Here is a 17673-nt window from a genome sequence, read left to right as displayed (position 1 = left end):
TCTGAATTGAAACATTTATTCCTGAGTGATCTGAAGGGAGGTTCAGTTTAAGTTTGAGAAATCCTTGTTGCCTATCTGAGGAGATTGTGGTGGCATTCCCCTAAGCCCCCACCTCTCCTCAGTCTCTTTGATGGGGGGTCTCTTCCTCTGCAGCTTCCTGTTTCCTCCAGAGTAAAGCGGTAGCAGTGTTCCCTAACAGCAGCCCTGTAGACCTACAGTCTGTGGATTATTATACCTCCTGGGCGCCTCAGTTGACCTAGATAGGTACTGATGAAGTGTATTGCAGCGAATCTGAGCAGTAAAGTTCAGCCCTCACTGTTTATCCTGCTGTTCCTAAAGCGTTTAAGAAGGATTTAGTCAAAGAACTCATTCTGTTTGTGGCTGCGGGTCTTTAGTCTGAGGAAGGAAACATTGCATGTAGATTGCCTGTTAGCTGTCCCAGTTAGCTCAACAATAGTTTTCCCTATCACCACCACCACACACACTCACTCCAGTCATGTGCTCTTTTCTTAGGAATGTGCAACCTCCACTGGAATATACAGAACAGAAGCCAGAAACCAGATTCTTGTTCAGTCTTTTTGTCTCCGTCTCCTTCAGTCACACACAAATGCACATTTTCCAAAGCACAGCGAGTAGCAGAGGCTCAGACGATGTGATCAGAAATCTAACCTTGTGGGAGAATTACCACTCTGATAAAGGTTGTCTCAAGGCCAGTTTATATATCACTAGTTATGGGATCAGAGTTTCTGTGAACCTCTGATCGGTAGAACAGAACCTTCTGTTTCCCGGGGGTAAATATTAGATATGACATGGAAGCCTAATTAAGCAGGAGGTTATGAGGAGCCCTATTCATCTCATCAACAAGCTCAGTCTGAGGGTGCTTAAAGAGTCACTTTGTAGAATGGCAGCAGGGATTGGTGGGCTTGGACCCAGTCTCCATGGCAACCGTCAGATGTAAGCTAAAAGCTGGGATAACACTGATGCCAGATTTTTCTAACCCAATTATCAGTACAAGTGATGACATCCTGGTAGTTGTTGTTAAGTTCTGGTTAAAATACTACATAAAAACCTCCCCAGATTTGCTAAGCAGACTTTCCCACTGGCTGAAAACCCATCTGAACCCAGAATCAGCTTTTAAAGGCAGTGGAAAGCGGCTCACTGATGCAACCCGCCTCGGCTCTGATTGGCATGTTTAACCCGCTAAATTACGTTGAGTTCAACATACGGAGGTCAACACATCGCGCCAGTCTGTCTGATCTAACAAGCCAAAAACAAATGCTTACATTCAATAAACACTGCCGGAAGAGCAGATATCGTCAGAGTTGAGCACGCAGTTACGGACCATTTCACATTACTTTTATCCCCCACCGCTGCTGCCGTGGTACATGTAGTCATGCAGAAAGTGCCCCGCTGTACGACAGTTGGGCGGCATGACCAAACAGGATGAAGCAGCACGCTAATACTGCTTAGCTTGTCTGACAGATACAGCACTATGATGCGGTTTAAACGTCTGACAGACCAGACCACCTGCTAACATTTTTCTTTAGTCTCATCCCGTCAACGAAAGCTCACAACCATGACCGATATCTTCATCCTCAGAGATCAATTTTTAGCTTGTCAGTTCTCGTTATCATCATTAAAAAAAGGACTGCAACAAAATTATTTTGTCATCGTTGACAAACACAATACTGATTCGGAGGGACAAATGAGCGAAAGACACATTTGCTAGCCTCTGGCTTCCTTATATGTTGCTCTCCATTGTTTACTTTCCTGGTTTCTGTCACACTGGTGACTCCATCAAAAGTAGCCCAGCATGATGGTGTAAGCAGATGCACAGCAGTGGGGGGGACGGATGCCACACAGCTGCCAGCGAACGGTTAGACCCAGCTTTTAATTTGCCAGTGGGAAGGGAGCCAAATGTTAGCGGGTTGGTTGTTAGCGTGTCGACCCATGTTTAAAAAACACGCATTAACACACTAAGCTATGCTAAGCTAACCAGGAGATTCTCCTGTTAACAAGCTAGAGGCTTCTTCTTCTGTCCCCTTCTTGCATAAGAAAGTACCCCTCACAACTCTGACATCTTCTTAACAGTCTAGCTGCATAAAGTCACACTTGTTAAGCATAGCTCCCACTTGCGCCGCAATTGCTGCCTGCTAATACTGCTGCATTGTTTCTGCTTTTATAACTGCACTGTATATGGCTACAGTCGGTTTTTGTTTTATTTGGTATACATTTCCAGACTTGATTTGATAATGTTTAATCTAAAGAGCAAGGTAAGAGACACACGGACAAAAACAGTGGACCTCTCTGAGCATGTGTGGTCATGACTTTAGAGAGGACAAAAGACTCCGGGAAACGTGTTGAAATGCATTTGTATTTGCCTTCCAATTTAAACCTGTTTTGTGGTTGCCATGACCCGAATGACTGAGAATTTATACGGGCAACAGAAAGGACTTATGAGAATCCATTCTGTCAGTAAAGTTCACAATATAGCTTAGTATACTTCCATTATTTTCAGTACTGTTTTATAAGGTTACTGTCAGTGGTGATCCAGATGTACTGTATGTCTGGATGGACAGATTGTGCTTCCAGGACAGATCAGGTACTGACACTTACTGCCACCTCTATTAATGCTTCACTCATTCAAAACACCATCAGTTCATTAGTGTAAGAGTACATATATGGATGTGAGTAAGTATGTATACACGCTTGCTTCATTGGTGCATCACTACTGAAGGCCAATAGGTTGTTTAGGAGGCATGCCAGGAGAACATCTTCTCTGTCCCATCATAATACGGACCTCGAAAAACCAAGAACCTGGAAAATGTAAAGGGAGAGTGCAAAGAGGAAACTGCTTCTGTTAATGGATGGTTAGGTCGTTGTGTTCACTGAAATTCAAATGGAAGGAAAGAGTCTGAGAGCCACGAATCAGATTTTCAGGAGACTACATCAAAAAAAACAATAGAGTTTTATCTGCCTGATATGTTTTTATAGTTTAAATATGCTGTGCTTCTTAGGATCTAACATTTAAACTAATCCTCATACAGAGATAAAACTGGCTCCAGTTATAGTGAAACTAAAGTTTGGCCTGATTTGACCGAAGGCCGTGGGAGCGAGTGGAAGCCACCTGTGGAATCCATAACACGCCTGTTTTTATGCAAAGGAAATGTGGGGAGGAAAAAAAGGAGCTGGCAACAATTGCAGTCTCTTCTCAGAAATAATTTCTTTCTACTTGGATAAGAATGTTTGAGAAAGTGTGCTAGGCAGCTGTCCCATCCACCCACATTCGTCCTGGGGAGATTTGGGCGAGGTGTCTCGCTTGGTGAGCAGATGAACCTCTGCAGAGCTCGGCGTTTCCCAGACGTCAGCCAAAAAGTGACTGAAAAGATCAGATGGTCTGTTGTTGATTCAGGTGTTTTCATGTTTCATCACACAATAAGTGAAGCAGCCGCTATATTTACTGCTGTTTCTGGGTAAAGATTTGCTTAAATACATAAAATAGATTAATCTTCACTCAGCATGCAAAACTTTTAGCTGCATTGTTTTCTAGCAGTGACGTGGGGATTATTTTTATGCTCCTGCTTTCTTTGGGGGAGCATAAAGATGAGGAGCATAAGATGTGTAGCTGGGTCCTCATTCAGCCTTGTTTAATGGAATTTCAGCTGTTGAAACCTTTTTTCTTACCACTCTGACTCCAGATGCAGACATGTTTAGTCACCTTTTAACATCATTAAACATCTGCTTTACCTTCTTCCATCTTCCCTGTTTTGAAGTGTGGCTAAGAATAGAAAACTCTGTGTCATCTATTTATGCGTTTTTAAGCCAGGTGAAGAGGAGGCTGTATACAGACTTGTCTCTTCACACTTTGATCAAACTTTAAAGGTATTGTGGAGGATTTTTTTAAAAGACCTGCCCTCTCCACTTAAAAAAATTTATAAAATAATGCATGTGCAAGAGTGCACACAGTCTGTTTCTCTTGTGCATGCCCTATTTAAAATGTGCTATTCTCATAGCTCATACAGATTTACTGTGTCCACATACATTGGGGACTACGTATATCGTGGACTTTATAGTGAACTCGGTTAACTTGCAGTTCAAACAGGTGATCGCTGCTTTTTGCTCCGTTGGTCACGTAACTCCTCCTCCACTTCGCTGTGCCTGTGCCATCTTTGTTATTAGTCACCACTGTCGGGTAGTGACAGCAGGCCGCCGTGACAGCAGATCCCATAGTGCTTTGTGAGGAGAGCTCTCTGCACAAAGCATCCTGGGCTATATCTTCTGGGGCCTTTCTTTTCTTTTCATACACTAAGTAGACACTTTTCTCTTACGACCCTTGGCCATTTTCTTTTCTTTTTTTTCTTTTTTTTAACAGTGTCCCGTCTGGCAATGTGGCAATAAGAATAATTGTCTTGATGCCAAAAAGAGCCCAACAGATTTTACTTTCACAAGTGGAGCAGTACGGCTATTGCCATATTGCTCCACTTGTTTCATGCATATAAATTGCTTTATTATAATTATTACAGTTTATTTGGACACTGCAATGTAAATAGAGCAGAAAAACAGAAGAAGAAAAAGGAAAAAAAAAAGAGAAAAGATGAAAGAGCCATTTTCAAAGGATGGTGGTGAGAAAAGTGAGCTTAAATGACTGTCTGAAACCGTTGCTCACCACAGATATGCGGTTGAAAGTGGCATGCGCAGAAAAATATAGCTAACGTAACGAGCATGTAGGACGGCCTTATGTAAACATATCACCAGAATGATTTACAATTAGGAGGACCACTCATTTTGATGATCCACCCAGAAATAAAAGATTGTCCTCTACAACTTTAAGATATTAAATACACATTAGTTGAAATTATGCTGTTATAGTAAAGGACAACTTAATTTAAGTAAGAATCCAAAATTAAAATTACTTTTTTATGCTGAATGTACTAATTTGCTTACGCAACTTTTAAACAGGCATTGGTACATGTCAGGTGCTTCTATTTAATATCTAGAAAGTTTTTGAACTAAAGTTGTTTTTGTTTTTCCCCCAGTTCTTTTACCAAAACTTGTTGGAAATATAAAATGTGCATTGACTAGCATTACAAATAAATTTATAATCTGTAATAAATTTCACTTATACCCAGATAATTTGTATTTTTAACCAAAAAGTAGTCCCTATATATCAATAGAAATGGTGTTTAAAACGTCCAAAGAAAGATTTACCACTCTACAAAGACCCAAAGCACAAATTTTCTAGCAACGGTTACCACCTGATGTATGGTTGCAGTAGGTGGGATTGATGGCTCATCTCAGGACATCTCCTGAATTACTTTCTCTACTGCTTTACTTCTGTTACTCTTTATATAAAAGAACAGGCCTGAGCTTTTAGCATAGAGTTACCAAATAAGGGAACTTAACCTTATGATATCCTTGGTCACAGCATGTAGACACTGACCGCATTCTCATAATTTATTAACACTGTGTTTTTTCATTATCTAAACAAATGAGAACAGGAGAGTACAGTATATTAAGATTAACCTGAGTCTTGATATAAAGTTTATAGAAAAATAATTTGGATAGCCTACTTTTGATTTCTGGAAACTCCAATCTTAACTGATGGAGTAGAAGGTTAAGCCAAGGAGTCTTACTGAAAACCAAGGGACACAACTATAAATCATAATAAAATTATATAGATTTAATTTGAAGTAAATAATTGCAAAAAAAGAGAGAAAATAAGCAGTTACAAAAACACAACAAAAAAACTCCAGCATTTCTTAGTTTTTATTTATCTGAGCATTGGCCAATAGGCACAGACATGGTTTGAAAAATAATGGGTTGTTCTCATTAACAATCTTCTGATGTCTCATTCATCAGGGACAGACTAAATTACACCTTTCATCTCCCATTTAGTTGTGTTAACCAGGCTAAATGATCAGCCCAATTAAAATCAAATGAAATGATAAACACACTCCGTATAACACAGGGCAGCTGAGACCGGTTATGATAACGAGCTTTGTCATTTTGAGAAGTTATGCACTCTGCTCCTCATCTACATGCTAACAGCTGCCAACAAGCTAGCTAACTGCTGTTTCTGCGTGCAACATGCTCACATGCTCTATCTACCGTAATAATAGTCTACATGCAACATTTACCCCCTCATTTATAAAACTGGTAAAATTCTGGGACTTTTCCAGGGTCCGCTTTGGCCTGGGACAAGCTATCCAAAACGGGGACTATACCCCGAAATCAGGGACGTCTGGTCACCGTAGGTTAAGCACTGTTAGCCAGCTGTTTAGCTTGGCTTGATGTTCATAGTGTGGTTATCTTGCATAACATCTACCTTATTTTTTTCTGTTAAGTACCAAACAGTTCATAACACAAATATTCTGGAAGTGATAATGACTTCTTCTACGCTTCCATAACCAAACCAGGAAGTCAGTTGCCTCTTCGCAGCCATCAAAATACCTAAGCTCAATCCAAATACCTCAGATCAATAAGTATGCTTAACGTGGAAAGTGCGTCCATGTTTGCCATAGAAAGTGCTGTCTGAATAGTCCTGGCAGTGAGGAAGGAGTTAGGAAAAGGAATCAAATGTTTCCTAGCATCAATTGGGTTAGCATAGGGACCAGCTGGCTTCCCTAGTTGCTGCTAAGAACTATGTAGTTGCCCACAATCCTTTGCATGAGACGCCATATAGGCACAGCCCACCTCATGAAGTTTAACAAAAGTAAATTATTTCTTCAAGTGTACCCTGCATGACACATGCAAATTGAGTACACCTTCATATTTTTTTATTTCTACGCTGGAGATTTTTAGTCTTTTGCTACATTTGTGTAGCTCATTTTTTTTGTAAAGTTAAGATAGATTTTATTGATCTCACAGTGGAGAATTTTTTTCCAGAAGGCCATAGTCCCAATTTGACAAGCGTCCTTCATATGTGTGTCTGCCACCTAATGATGTTCGTAAGGCTGTGCTAATTCAGAACAGTAGTCCAGAGTGTCTCTCCTGCCCTGGATAGAGTTCTTAGTGTTGACCCTGTGAAAGGGGAAGGGTAGGAGCCAGAAACAGGAGGCGGGAGCTACAATTTGAGGTATTTGGATCAAGCCCAAGGCAACATCAAGAGTTACTTCCTTTCTTTCTTCCAAATACCACTCTCAAAAAGAGAACAGTGTATCGAAATAGAAGCAGTGAGTTTATATCTGGGACCTTTAATAAAAGATCTGTCCTAATTTACCAAATAATTTTATACCGACAGCAGCTGGACAGCGCTTCCTTTCTTAAACTTCACTTTGATTAGAGATATTTTGCCCCTTAGATTTCACGATCTGGAATCTCTAGATGTTACATCCCTAGCAATCACCATAACTTAGAACTTGTATTTTCTATCCCTGTTGGCATGGCGGCCAAGATTGGCTCAAAAAGAAAATCTTGTCCAGTTGTGCGGCTGTTTCTTGTTCAGCAGTCCTGAATATCTCAGCAGATGTTCCTTAGAGGAAATGCATGAGAACATATTTGCTGTGAATCATTATATTTCCCATCAAGCTTCAAAGAGATTCCTCCACATGTTCCTGATGCATCAAAGTATAGAAAAACAGCAGAAAAGTTCACAGTAAGCTAGTCTGTAATGTTATAAGACATTGTGGATATCATTGCAACAATGGTCAACAGGAACATTACCAATCCTATTGGAGTTCCCTGTAAAACAAAACAAAAAAAGAAGGCAATTGGAACAACAGACTTTTTGCATCACATCCTACCTGCTTTACATCTTTACCTGCAAGACCATACCGCCTGTAAATTGTGCAAAAGTGGTACCAAAAACTTAAAACGATGAAAAAATGGATAAAACAAACATTTCATCTTTGATTTGTTTTACTGGTTATTAATAGAATATATACTATATGCTATTTAATTAAGTTTAATTTGAAATGTATCTCTTTTTTTCCCCAAGTTATTAGTTAGTTTTTAAGTTTGGTCATTTGTAGATGATGTAAAACAGCATTTTAGAATGCAGATCAGTTGACCAGTGACCAAGGGAACCTAAGAAAGAACCACTAACACAGGTTTTTCAGTGTAAGAAGTCATGAAAAAGGTCAGGGTCCAGCAGCTTGGAGACCCAACCAATCCCTCTGTGGAGAGGCTTGTCTGTCTGTAATTTACCACAGTGGCTGTTTGTGATCAAAACTGCATTTGTTTACTTTATTTGGTTTTTGCAGCAAACATTGCAAAGGAAATTTTATTTATTTTTTGTGTCAAAATTTAGCAGCAACTTAATATTTTCATCATATCATTATAAAGTCCCTATCACACCTTGTCGATTTAGCTAGCGTATGCCTGACGTCCCACAATCTCCTAAAAGGCTGACATGCTCTAAACTTTTTATGTATTTTTTAAATGTTGGGCGTATACATAGAGTATTCATAATGAGTCCAGAAATAATGTCCAACGACAGCCTAACTTATGCATAACGCAGCTTAATGCCCAAGAAATGATGCACAAGTCAGAGTCCGGGGGGGAGCAGCGACGCGACTAGAGGCGCATGGTCCCTCCTGAGAACCCCCTTTATACCAAAACGCTGCCAGTACGCCATTATACAGTAGTTCGGAGTTAGAAACACGTTCAGTAGTCGTCTGGAACACGTCAAATACGTTGATATGCGTTGGAAATAAGTTCTTGATAAGATATGCATAACTTATATACACGTTACTCAGAGGTTTTGGATAAGCTAGATGCCATGACTTATGAGTAACTTATAATTAACATATGTCAACGATCAGATCACTTATCTGTATTCTACAGCCAACGTATGGCATTCGCTGACGTACATCTGGAAATTCTGATCGTGCTCAAAATTTCTCAACATACTTGCTGTATGTCGAAGTGTGCCTGCCAGTGTTAATTTTGTCAGCTTTTTTTATTTAGTCTTAGTCTTAATGACAAAAATCTATTTTAGTCTTAGTCATATTTAGTCATTGCCTTCCCACTTTTAGTCTTAGTCTAAAATACGAAAATCAATTTTAGTCTTAGTCAAATTTTTGTAATTTTTGTTGTTTTAGTCAACACTGTAAATAAGAACTTCTCCAAAAACCGCTTCTCTTTGTGACATATGTAGCTTACTGTACAGAATAGAACTTCTCCACACACTGATTCTTTTTTTTTTAAACATATCAATCTGCACACATTGAACCTTTTGTCGGCTTGTTTCATCATATCCACAAAGTCTTCATCCTCAATGGTCCTTGCAGGCAGGCCAGAACGCCCAATCTACTTTGCCATTGAGTTCTCCAGGACTTTCTGCTCTTTGGCGTCAGGTTGGGAGTCTCCCAACATCTCTGCAACAGACTTCCCTTCCTTCCCCAACGTCTGATCTGGCTGTGGTGTCACTGTGTCGGGTATCTAGTTGACATTTAAACGATTAATATCCAGTCTATCAGTAGAACTTCTTTCTTCTATGACAGAGAGACAGACAGATACATGCACAGGAAGGCACACACACACACACACACCTACATGCATTTGCACCCGCGCACACAACTTCACATGCATGCAACCGCGTCCACACACACACGTGCGGTACTGCTACTACAGGCCCACCCGTTCCTTATTTTTTTCTGTATGGCAGCATGTTGGCACCTCCGAATTCACTTGCGATTCGTGTTCTTCCCTGCCATTTTGAAGCCGCAGACTCTTTGGTGGCGTCCATCCAGGTGTTGTTTTCACCCAGCTCCTCCAAAGAAACGGTACGCCACAAACGATGACTTTGAATTTGAGCTAGAAGTATAGCATTAGCGGCTATCATTAGAATAACTGTTTTTACTGTGACCCAAAAAGTTAAATTTACAAAAATAAAGTCTGAGCTCATAGAAAAAAAGGTTAAAAAAAAACAGGATTTAACTGCAAAAATATGTAACTAAACCAACTGATTGCACAAATGAAACATATGTGACGAAACAGACAAATGACACACACAAGGATAAACACATACACACACACTGATAAAAACCCTCACAAGAAATAATACGATACAGTTCAGTTTTTTTAAGCTAAATTACATCAAAGAAGGAAATGAAAACCCATTAAACTGTAAACACAGCATTCATAAGTTAAACAAAAAGAACAGAAAAAAAACTAAAAGATTCCCCTGTCCAGCAAGAGCTGGGGGTGCAGTCCAATTAGTGCTGTTCAGGTGCTCTGAAACCTGACAGCCATCTTGGTGAGGGAAAGATTGAAAGTCCAGAAATCAAATTGAAAGTAAGACTGGAAGAGTTGATAACCAGAACAAGAATCAAGTCTAAAAAAACAAGAAAAAAACAAATGTATTCAAACCAATGAATTGAAATATTGCAAATGACCCACTCGGCCGGGGTTTTGGCCTTCAAACAGTCTTGTTTTTCAGTCTTTAACAGTGGAGAGTATCATGATCTAAGCTGGAACTGGGATTGACATGACATTGCATCCACATATAGATGTACTTCCTGTTTTTAGCAAGCCTGACTGAAAAGATTCCTTTTGACTCAGTGGGTTTTGAAATTCTCCTCTCTGAAAAACTACAATAAAGGCTGATTTTGATTGATTTTTTTTACACACTTATAGGTTTTTTCTTAATTACGATTGTGGATTTTTAAGCTGAAACAGCTATTTGTTGGACCTTTTTTGATCCATATGAAGTAGCAATAGTCAAAACTCAGTTCAACGTTAAACAAGTCTGACTTGAATATGTTACAAGGCATACATGTTTAAGGGAAGGATTTATTTTGACTCTGAAATAGTCAGTTAAAGCTCACTAATGTAACCAATAATTTCCATTTTTAGTGTTTAAAAAAAGAAATAGAGAACTGTGCGATTTGCTTCTGTGCATTCAAATTAGTTTCACATTGTTCAAAGTGTTTTAGTGAGAACATAAAGCTGCCGTGAGCATGCCATGCAGGCAGCTGTATGTTGCGAATGAGCTTGCAATACTGATAAGGTAATTGACATAAACAAGAGGGACTTAAATGCACATTGGAAGCAAGCAGCTTGTGGCAAAGTGCAGAGAGAGGAAGCTCTCAGGCCACGTGCAGTAGGAACTCATGCTGCTGCTAAACACCCCCTTCAAACAGAGAAAGAAAGAGGTGGAAACAGAGAGAGACAAATGGCCTCCTTCTCCCAGAGTCATGTAATTATAAACCCACCAGGAGCTGCTTTACCAGCTACAACTGTTGCAGTCCACAGCAGCCTCCTACAGATACCACTTTTCTGTACATTTCTTTAGCAGCATATTTTAAACCCATCTGTTTCCAGCCTTGCTACTTCCAACTACAAAGATGTTTTCATTGTGTTGAATAATTGAATTACATGGGGAAACACAGAGATGGTACATGCTCAGTGAGCGTGCATCCAGTGCACATCATCGTGGCACTAATTGCAGCTGCCTAGATGCATTGTGCCACATCCAATCTACCGATGCTGGAGGCCCATTGTGGCATTTAAAATGAGATTCTTTTGATTTAGCATTAAATCATTTACATCGTTCTTGCATAACAGTGATGGTTTAGAGACGTCAGAGCCCTCACTACTAAAAATATCTGAATCAATCAATAATGCAAAAGGCTGCTTTTAGAAGTGCAGTCTTTCTTCATCATGGCAGCTGGCTGCTTTGACCTCAGCTGGCTGAGTTTCTGTGAGTCATTCAAAGTTGGTGCACCTGCACTACATCTTTAATGGAGTTACAGGGAGTAATACAACATGACTGGGATTTTTCATATTACTCATGACTTCTCAGGGTTGAATAAGAAATCTCAGTTTTTTAAAATCCCTCTTTTAGACTAATAATCACACAAGAAAATTAGTTCCAGAAAATAGGAAACTTTGGTTTAGTTTTAATTCTAAGTAAAGATTTTTACAACCAAGCATCTAAGTCTGAAAACAACAGGCCTCAGGATTATTGGACCCCAGATGTAACTAATCCTAATTCCAAAGCACACTTTAGATTTAATATAATTTGAGAATATATATTTCTAACTGGTCATAGCTAAATAAAACTTATGCAAATATCAAACCTTCTCTAAACATAGGTTGAGTTTTTGTCATTTTTTTCAGGTCAGCATTTTAGCTCCTTTTTTCATTAAAAAGAAAACTTAAGCAACGCCTCCTACAGAGGCCAGTGATTGGTTCTGGCCCTTCGACCTTTGCCACAGTCCCTATAACAACAAACCAAAAAAATAAATAAAACTACCTTCTTTTTTGTTTTAACTTGTGTAAACAGAGAAAGTATCCAGTGCAGTAATGTCAGCAGTCATGAAGAACAACTTCTACAGCTTTTCTTCAAACTGCTTCCATCATCCAGTCGGTTCAGTTGAACTCAACTTCTGCCCTCAGCTAAGTCATGATTATGGTGCTGATTCATTTCCCAGGAAGAGAGATGATTAATCTGTCTGTCTTATTCTTCTGTGACAGTTTTTACAAAAACTGGAATAATCGCTCAGACTCAGACACTGTTTGTGTTGAAGTCTAAACAGTTCAGTATGAATATTGATTGTTTTCCTGGTTGTTTGTTGTTTGTTCATAAAGCAGCACAGTAATCTACGGAAGCCCAGAGTGGTCATGTCCCTCCGATACTTTTTTACGGTGGTTTTCTCGAGAAAAAGAGTTAATTTTCTCATTTGCTAAAGCTAAAGAAAGCCGTTTTCTTGTGATAACGAGATGATTGGTGTGTTTAAACTGATTACATCCTTTTAATACCACAACAGCAGGAGAGGATTTATAAATATGAGTCATGGCAGCCTGTGTGTCATTCTGTAAATAATCCCGTGTTTAACTTTTAGGTAGCAAGACAATGTTGTTTGTTTCATGATTTGCTTCCACTTCTGATTCCTAAGCAATTAGACCTATGCCTCCAAGTGTTTTCTCAACAGCCCCGCTGTTTCGCCTGTAACAGGTATAACATGCATTGAACCCCAAAAATTAGCCCAGGTTAAAGATTTTCATTAAAGTCTGGTTTGTTTCTACTGTATCCCATGGAATCCAATCATCCACCATAACCTGGCAATGAGTGAAAAGAAAAAGAACACAAAAAAAACGGATTATTTGCGCACATGCAGTGCCACTACTGCGCTATGGGCCCCGCAGGCACGGATGGACTGGGAATCCAGGGCATTTTGTCAGCCTCATTCATTACTCATACAGGTTAATCATCTCGCTAGCTCAAGGAATCGATAACTCTTTTCTCGTGATAACGAGATAATTATCTTGGTATCTCAGGAAAACAATTAATGACGTAACCGTGATAACGAGATAGTTACGTCATTATCTTAGGAAGGCAAAGGAAGAAAAAAAAAGTCGAGTACGACCGCTCTCAGCTTCCATAGTAATGAGTTGATCCATCATGAAAAGAAACTGGACTTTAAAGGAACAAAGCTTTCTGGTTTCTGTCAGGATGGAATGTTTGGAGTTAGGTAGCAGGATATCCTGTTTGCTGATAATCCTGTTTATCTTTTTTAATACAGGATTTATCAATTAATGATTGATGATTCCTACGGTTGGTGCTTTTGCTGAAGTATTCAGATGTCTTAGTTATATTGTAATAGAAGTGCAACCAAAGTAAGACGAATCTTGATATCATTTTTCTGATGAATTACTAGTATTTTTAACGTAATTTAATGTAAACAATATCTTTTATCTTTTGTAATCCAATGCCAACCCCAAAAAATTTGCATAATATTTGAAAGTAATTGTTTTGTCTTTTAGCCCTATATTTAGAGCTGCAAATCTTACAAAATAGTTCACTGGATACTATTTTGTTGTTTGTTTTTTATCAGCGTTGATCCTCTGCAATGCTTGTTTTTAATCCGTTTTCAGGCCAATACGGTGAGAGACTCGATGGCCAAGTCTCTGTACAGCGCACTGTTCGACTGGATCGTTTTCAGGACGAACCACGCTCTGCTCAACAACAAGGACCTGGAGGACAAGTCCAAGGTAGGGTCAGGAACACGCTGGCTACATCTACATCACAAGGTTATCTTATTTAACTAAAAGACAGATTTATCTTTTGTCTTTCAGTTAAATAAGATACACAAAAAATCATGTTAATAAGTTTGTTCACTCGATAACTCAACCAAACACACAGCAGAATCATCCTTCCTAGAGAGATTTTTTTTTGTTTATTTTTAAAAGTAAATTTTTGCAGGATTTAATGGTCAATGGAAGCCCAGCTACTGTGGCTAAAGCATCAAGACTTGGATCTTCTAATGGTAAATGGATGCATCTCTGCAGCATCAGCCTTGGAACACGGTTCGCTCTCACTAAGTGAAAGCAGCAATACTTTTCCGCTCACTTTAGTTTAATGTAGATTAAAAGCTTCGGATTATTCACTGGAACATGAATAATAAGACACGGGAAATTGGACAAGACGTAGATAAAGCCACTCAACTTTCAGGACCAAAGCCGCACTTCCAAAGTGTTTTGCATCATCGTCTACTTTAGATTATGAAGAGGAGCTGTAGTCTGGGCTGTAAAATCTACCTCCAGACACAAGCAGCAAGCCTACATGCTTCATCCCTCTGTCTATTGTTGCTTCTCTAGTCTTTCATCATCCTCTTTGGACGGTGGGTGTGTTAGATTGGCAGCTGGCAAGTTGTGCCCAATGGGAGCATCTCACAAATTAGAAGCTGGGTGTGTTTGTTGGTGGGGTGGGGGGTGTATGCGTTCATCTGTCTGTGCCAGGAGCGTTTTGGCAGATGGCATCCAGTTCCCCTCAGCTCATGTTACTCCCTACAGCCGTCTAATGTCCCACTGTACGTCAGCCTCAGCGCTGACATCATCTGGGGCCAACCAGGTTGCACTTTGTATCAAGGTCACTGTTCTCCCGTTCAGTTTACGTTTTCCACCTGCGTTCATGTGTGTTTACGGTTAAATAAATAAAAAAACTGCCCCTTGGAGAGGAATAAAACGGGCAGATAGGAATAAAGTGAGTGAAATGATATTGGAAACAGCTTATGTAGTCCATTTCATAATTAAAGGCATTCGCTGAGCGACTGCCTCCTGGAGGTGGTGTGTAGGAAAGATGAATGACTGTATGAATCAAAGCAACATTTACAGAGCGAACTGCAGACCCAGGGCTGCCAGGAAAGAAAGACAGGCACCATTAAAAACTGTCCACATAAAAATGAGCAGAGGATCATAAAGCACAGCAAATATGTGTGACGTCCACAGAGCTGCTGCAACGTTGGTGTTTTATGTTGTGTTTCTCTACTACATGTCCTATAAAAGCAGGTGGAAATAAAATGCTGTTTGTATTTTCCCTCCAGCTCCTCTCCATAGGAGTGCTGGACATCTTTGGCTTTGAGGACTACGAGAACAACAGCTTTGAACAGTTCTGCATCAACTTCGCTAATGAGCGTCTCCAACACTACTTCAACCAACACATCTTCAAGCTGGAGCAGGTAAAAGATTCACTGCTTTCAGGTGTACTCAGAGGGAGAGGTCATGTGACCCAGAATCAAACTGCAGAAAAGTAGCTCTAAATAAGTCATTTTTTCTAAAAATAAATGCATTTTTTCTTGAATTGAGGACTTAAGTGAGACACTTTGCCAATGGAACAAGACAATTTAAATTTAAAATAAGAAGAAACAATTGTATTTTTTATTTCAAGTGCATATTATCTAATTATCTTATTTTAAGTGTAAAAAAAATCTCATTCCATTGGCAAATCATCTTATTTACCTGCTCAAATTAAGGGTAAATACACTTAATTTAAAATTGTATTTACTTATTTCTAGACCGTTTTTGCAATGCAAAGCTCCTCTCCTCTCCTCTCCTCTCCTCTCCATGCTTCATTTTACTACTTTCTTTTTTCATTATTTATTTTCCAATGTTTCTGCTTTTCTTTCCTTTCCTAAACCTATTTTTTTTTATTTTCCTATTGTTATTTTTTGACAAGGTTAGACTTAATCTTTAGTTTTTAAGCATGTGTGCACGGATAGCCTCCAGCTCCCTTGATAGCCTGATGTCAGTGGATTAATTTCCCTCCTGCTTCTGTTACAAACTGCTCAGAAATGCTTTTGTGTTTGTGATAAATGAAGCTGGTGGAGTAAAGGAGCGACCCGCCTGTGGTTGTTCTTCACATGTTGCTCTGGTCAAAATGAACATCTGTCTGAATAGTGAGGAGCTCTGAAAGCACTGCAGAGCAATCAGACGCAGAAAATGTCGGTTCAAACCGACTTTGATTTTCAAGTCAGGGCCTTCTGGTGACGGCCGTGATAAAGAGCGCTAGCATCAAAGTCAACCATACTAACAGAAGAAGGATAATGCAGCAGAAATGCAGGGGAAACAAAAGAAGCTGACATTAAAATCTGTTTTCTCCAGCTTTCATGAAAGCATGCATTAGCATTAGCATGCTAGGCCTCAATAAGGTCTTCCTGTTCTTTTAGTAAAATTAATCCTGTTTGACACCTTTAAAAGTCTAAATATCGCTTTGAGTAGCACCATATTTCTGACCCTGACAGTAAACATGGAGCTTTGTTGGATTAGCTTCCTTAAAGGTGAAGAGAAGTGTTGCTGTACCGCAGTCAGGCGGCCATTTTCCCGTCTTGTTTTATTCGTACTAAACTTTACAGACTCCATCTTTCATCCTCCTTCTCCAATGTAGATTTCAATCTCTTCTTCACCACATCGTCCATATTATTTCACTTCGTAATCACCCTTTTTCTAAATAAAGAAGCGTTTTGCTCAAAATACGGATTTGTTTTTACTGAACCTGTATTTCACCCCCCTTAACAATGATGCTCCTAAATAAAAACAGTGCAACCAGATGCCTTCAGATTATGTTTATCTGTTAAAATGAGTCCAGCTGTTAAAATGATCTGCTCCATGAACATTAGTGAGCTGTACTTTGTGTAATTAAATCTCATTGTAACTCCAGTAATCAAAAAATGGCTGAGTTGACAATGATCATCATGATGACCAAAAAGTTCAGCAAATAGGTCGGCCAAGAATAGAAGAGGGTTGGGTTTGAAATCTTTATCCCGAGCTTTGACTGTTTCATTTCACCCTCTTTTAATGCATTAGCAGAAGTTGGAAAACAATCTGGCACAACCCAATCAAGATGCGAGCCTCCTCCTACAACACATTAATCTTTGCTTCAGCCCACAGTGACTCTGGAAAAGCTGCTGAAACCAAACCAGAGATCCATAGCAGGCCTACAACAGATTTTTATTTGTAAAAAAAAAAAAAAAAAAAAAAAAAAAAAAAAGGTTTAAAACATTGGATTTTTTTTTCCTTCCACATCTATATGCTCTTCTTGGTCTACCTTAAAGGAGAAGTCCGGTGATATTCAGAATTCAAACTTCTGAAAGTCCTTTAACTCTGAGATTATTACATCCTGTTCAATAAATGATCAGTGTTTTTAATTAAGAGTCATTTTTATTTGAATTTTTTGTCAAAGAACACTACTGCCACCTACTGGTTTGTGACGTCATGGTGCGGTATTGGCTGTTGATCAAGTCCCAGTGCTGTATCTGGTGTTTGTCACAACGCGCTATTATCCAAGTCATCTTGAAAACATTCTTCTTCCAAATGTTGGCTACATATTACGTGTTTTTTCTCTTTGATGGCAAATCCTCCCTCTTCAAGTTGGCAATCCAACGACCAACCGGTCCGTGGAGGATCATGGAATTGAAAGGTGAAATAACCTTTTTTTATTGTTTTGACTTT

At 39.3% G+C, this 17673-nt stretch overlaps 1 protein-coding gene across 1 annotated transcript in view; it reads left to right on the top strand.

The window, feature by feature from the left end:
• LOC107093204 (unconventional myosin-IXa-like) overlaps positions 1 to 17673 on the top strand; it is a 182769-nt gene that overhangs the window by 115311 nt on the left and 49785 nt on the right. Inside the window, exons 10-11 of the mRNA XM_015388090.1 lie at positions 13822 to 13938; positions 15270 to 15404. Coding sequence (XP_015243576.1) covers positions 13822 to 13938; positions 15270 to 15404 — 252 coding nt within the window. The remainder of the gene's footprint in view (positions 1 to 13821; positions 13939 to 15269; positions 15405 to 17673) is intronic.

This window comes from Cyprinodon variegatus, unplaced genomic scaffold, assembly GCF_000732505.1.
Source record: "Cyprinodon variegatus isolate N-32 unplaced genomic scaffold, C_variegatus-1.0 Scaffold413, whole genome shotgun sequence".
NCBI classification, from domain to species: Eukaryota; Metazoa; Chordata; class Actinopteri; order Cyprinodontiformes; family Cyprinodontidae; genus Cyprinodon; species Cyprinodon variegatus.
This window is presented reverse-complemented; position numbering and strand designations above follow the sequence as displayed.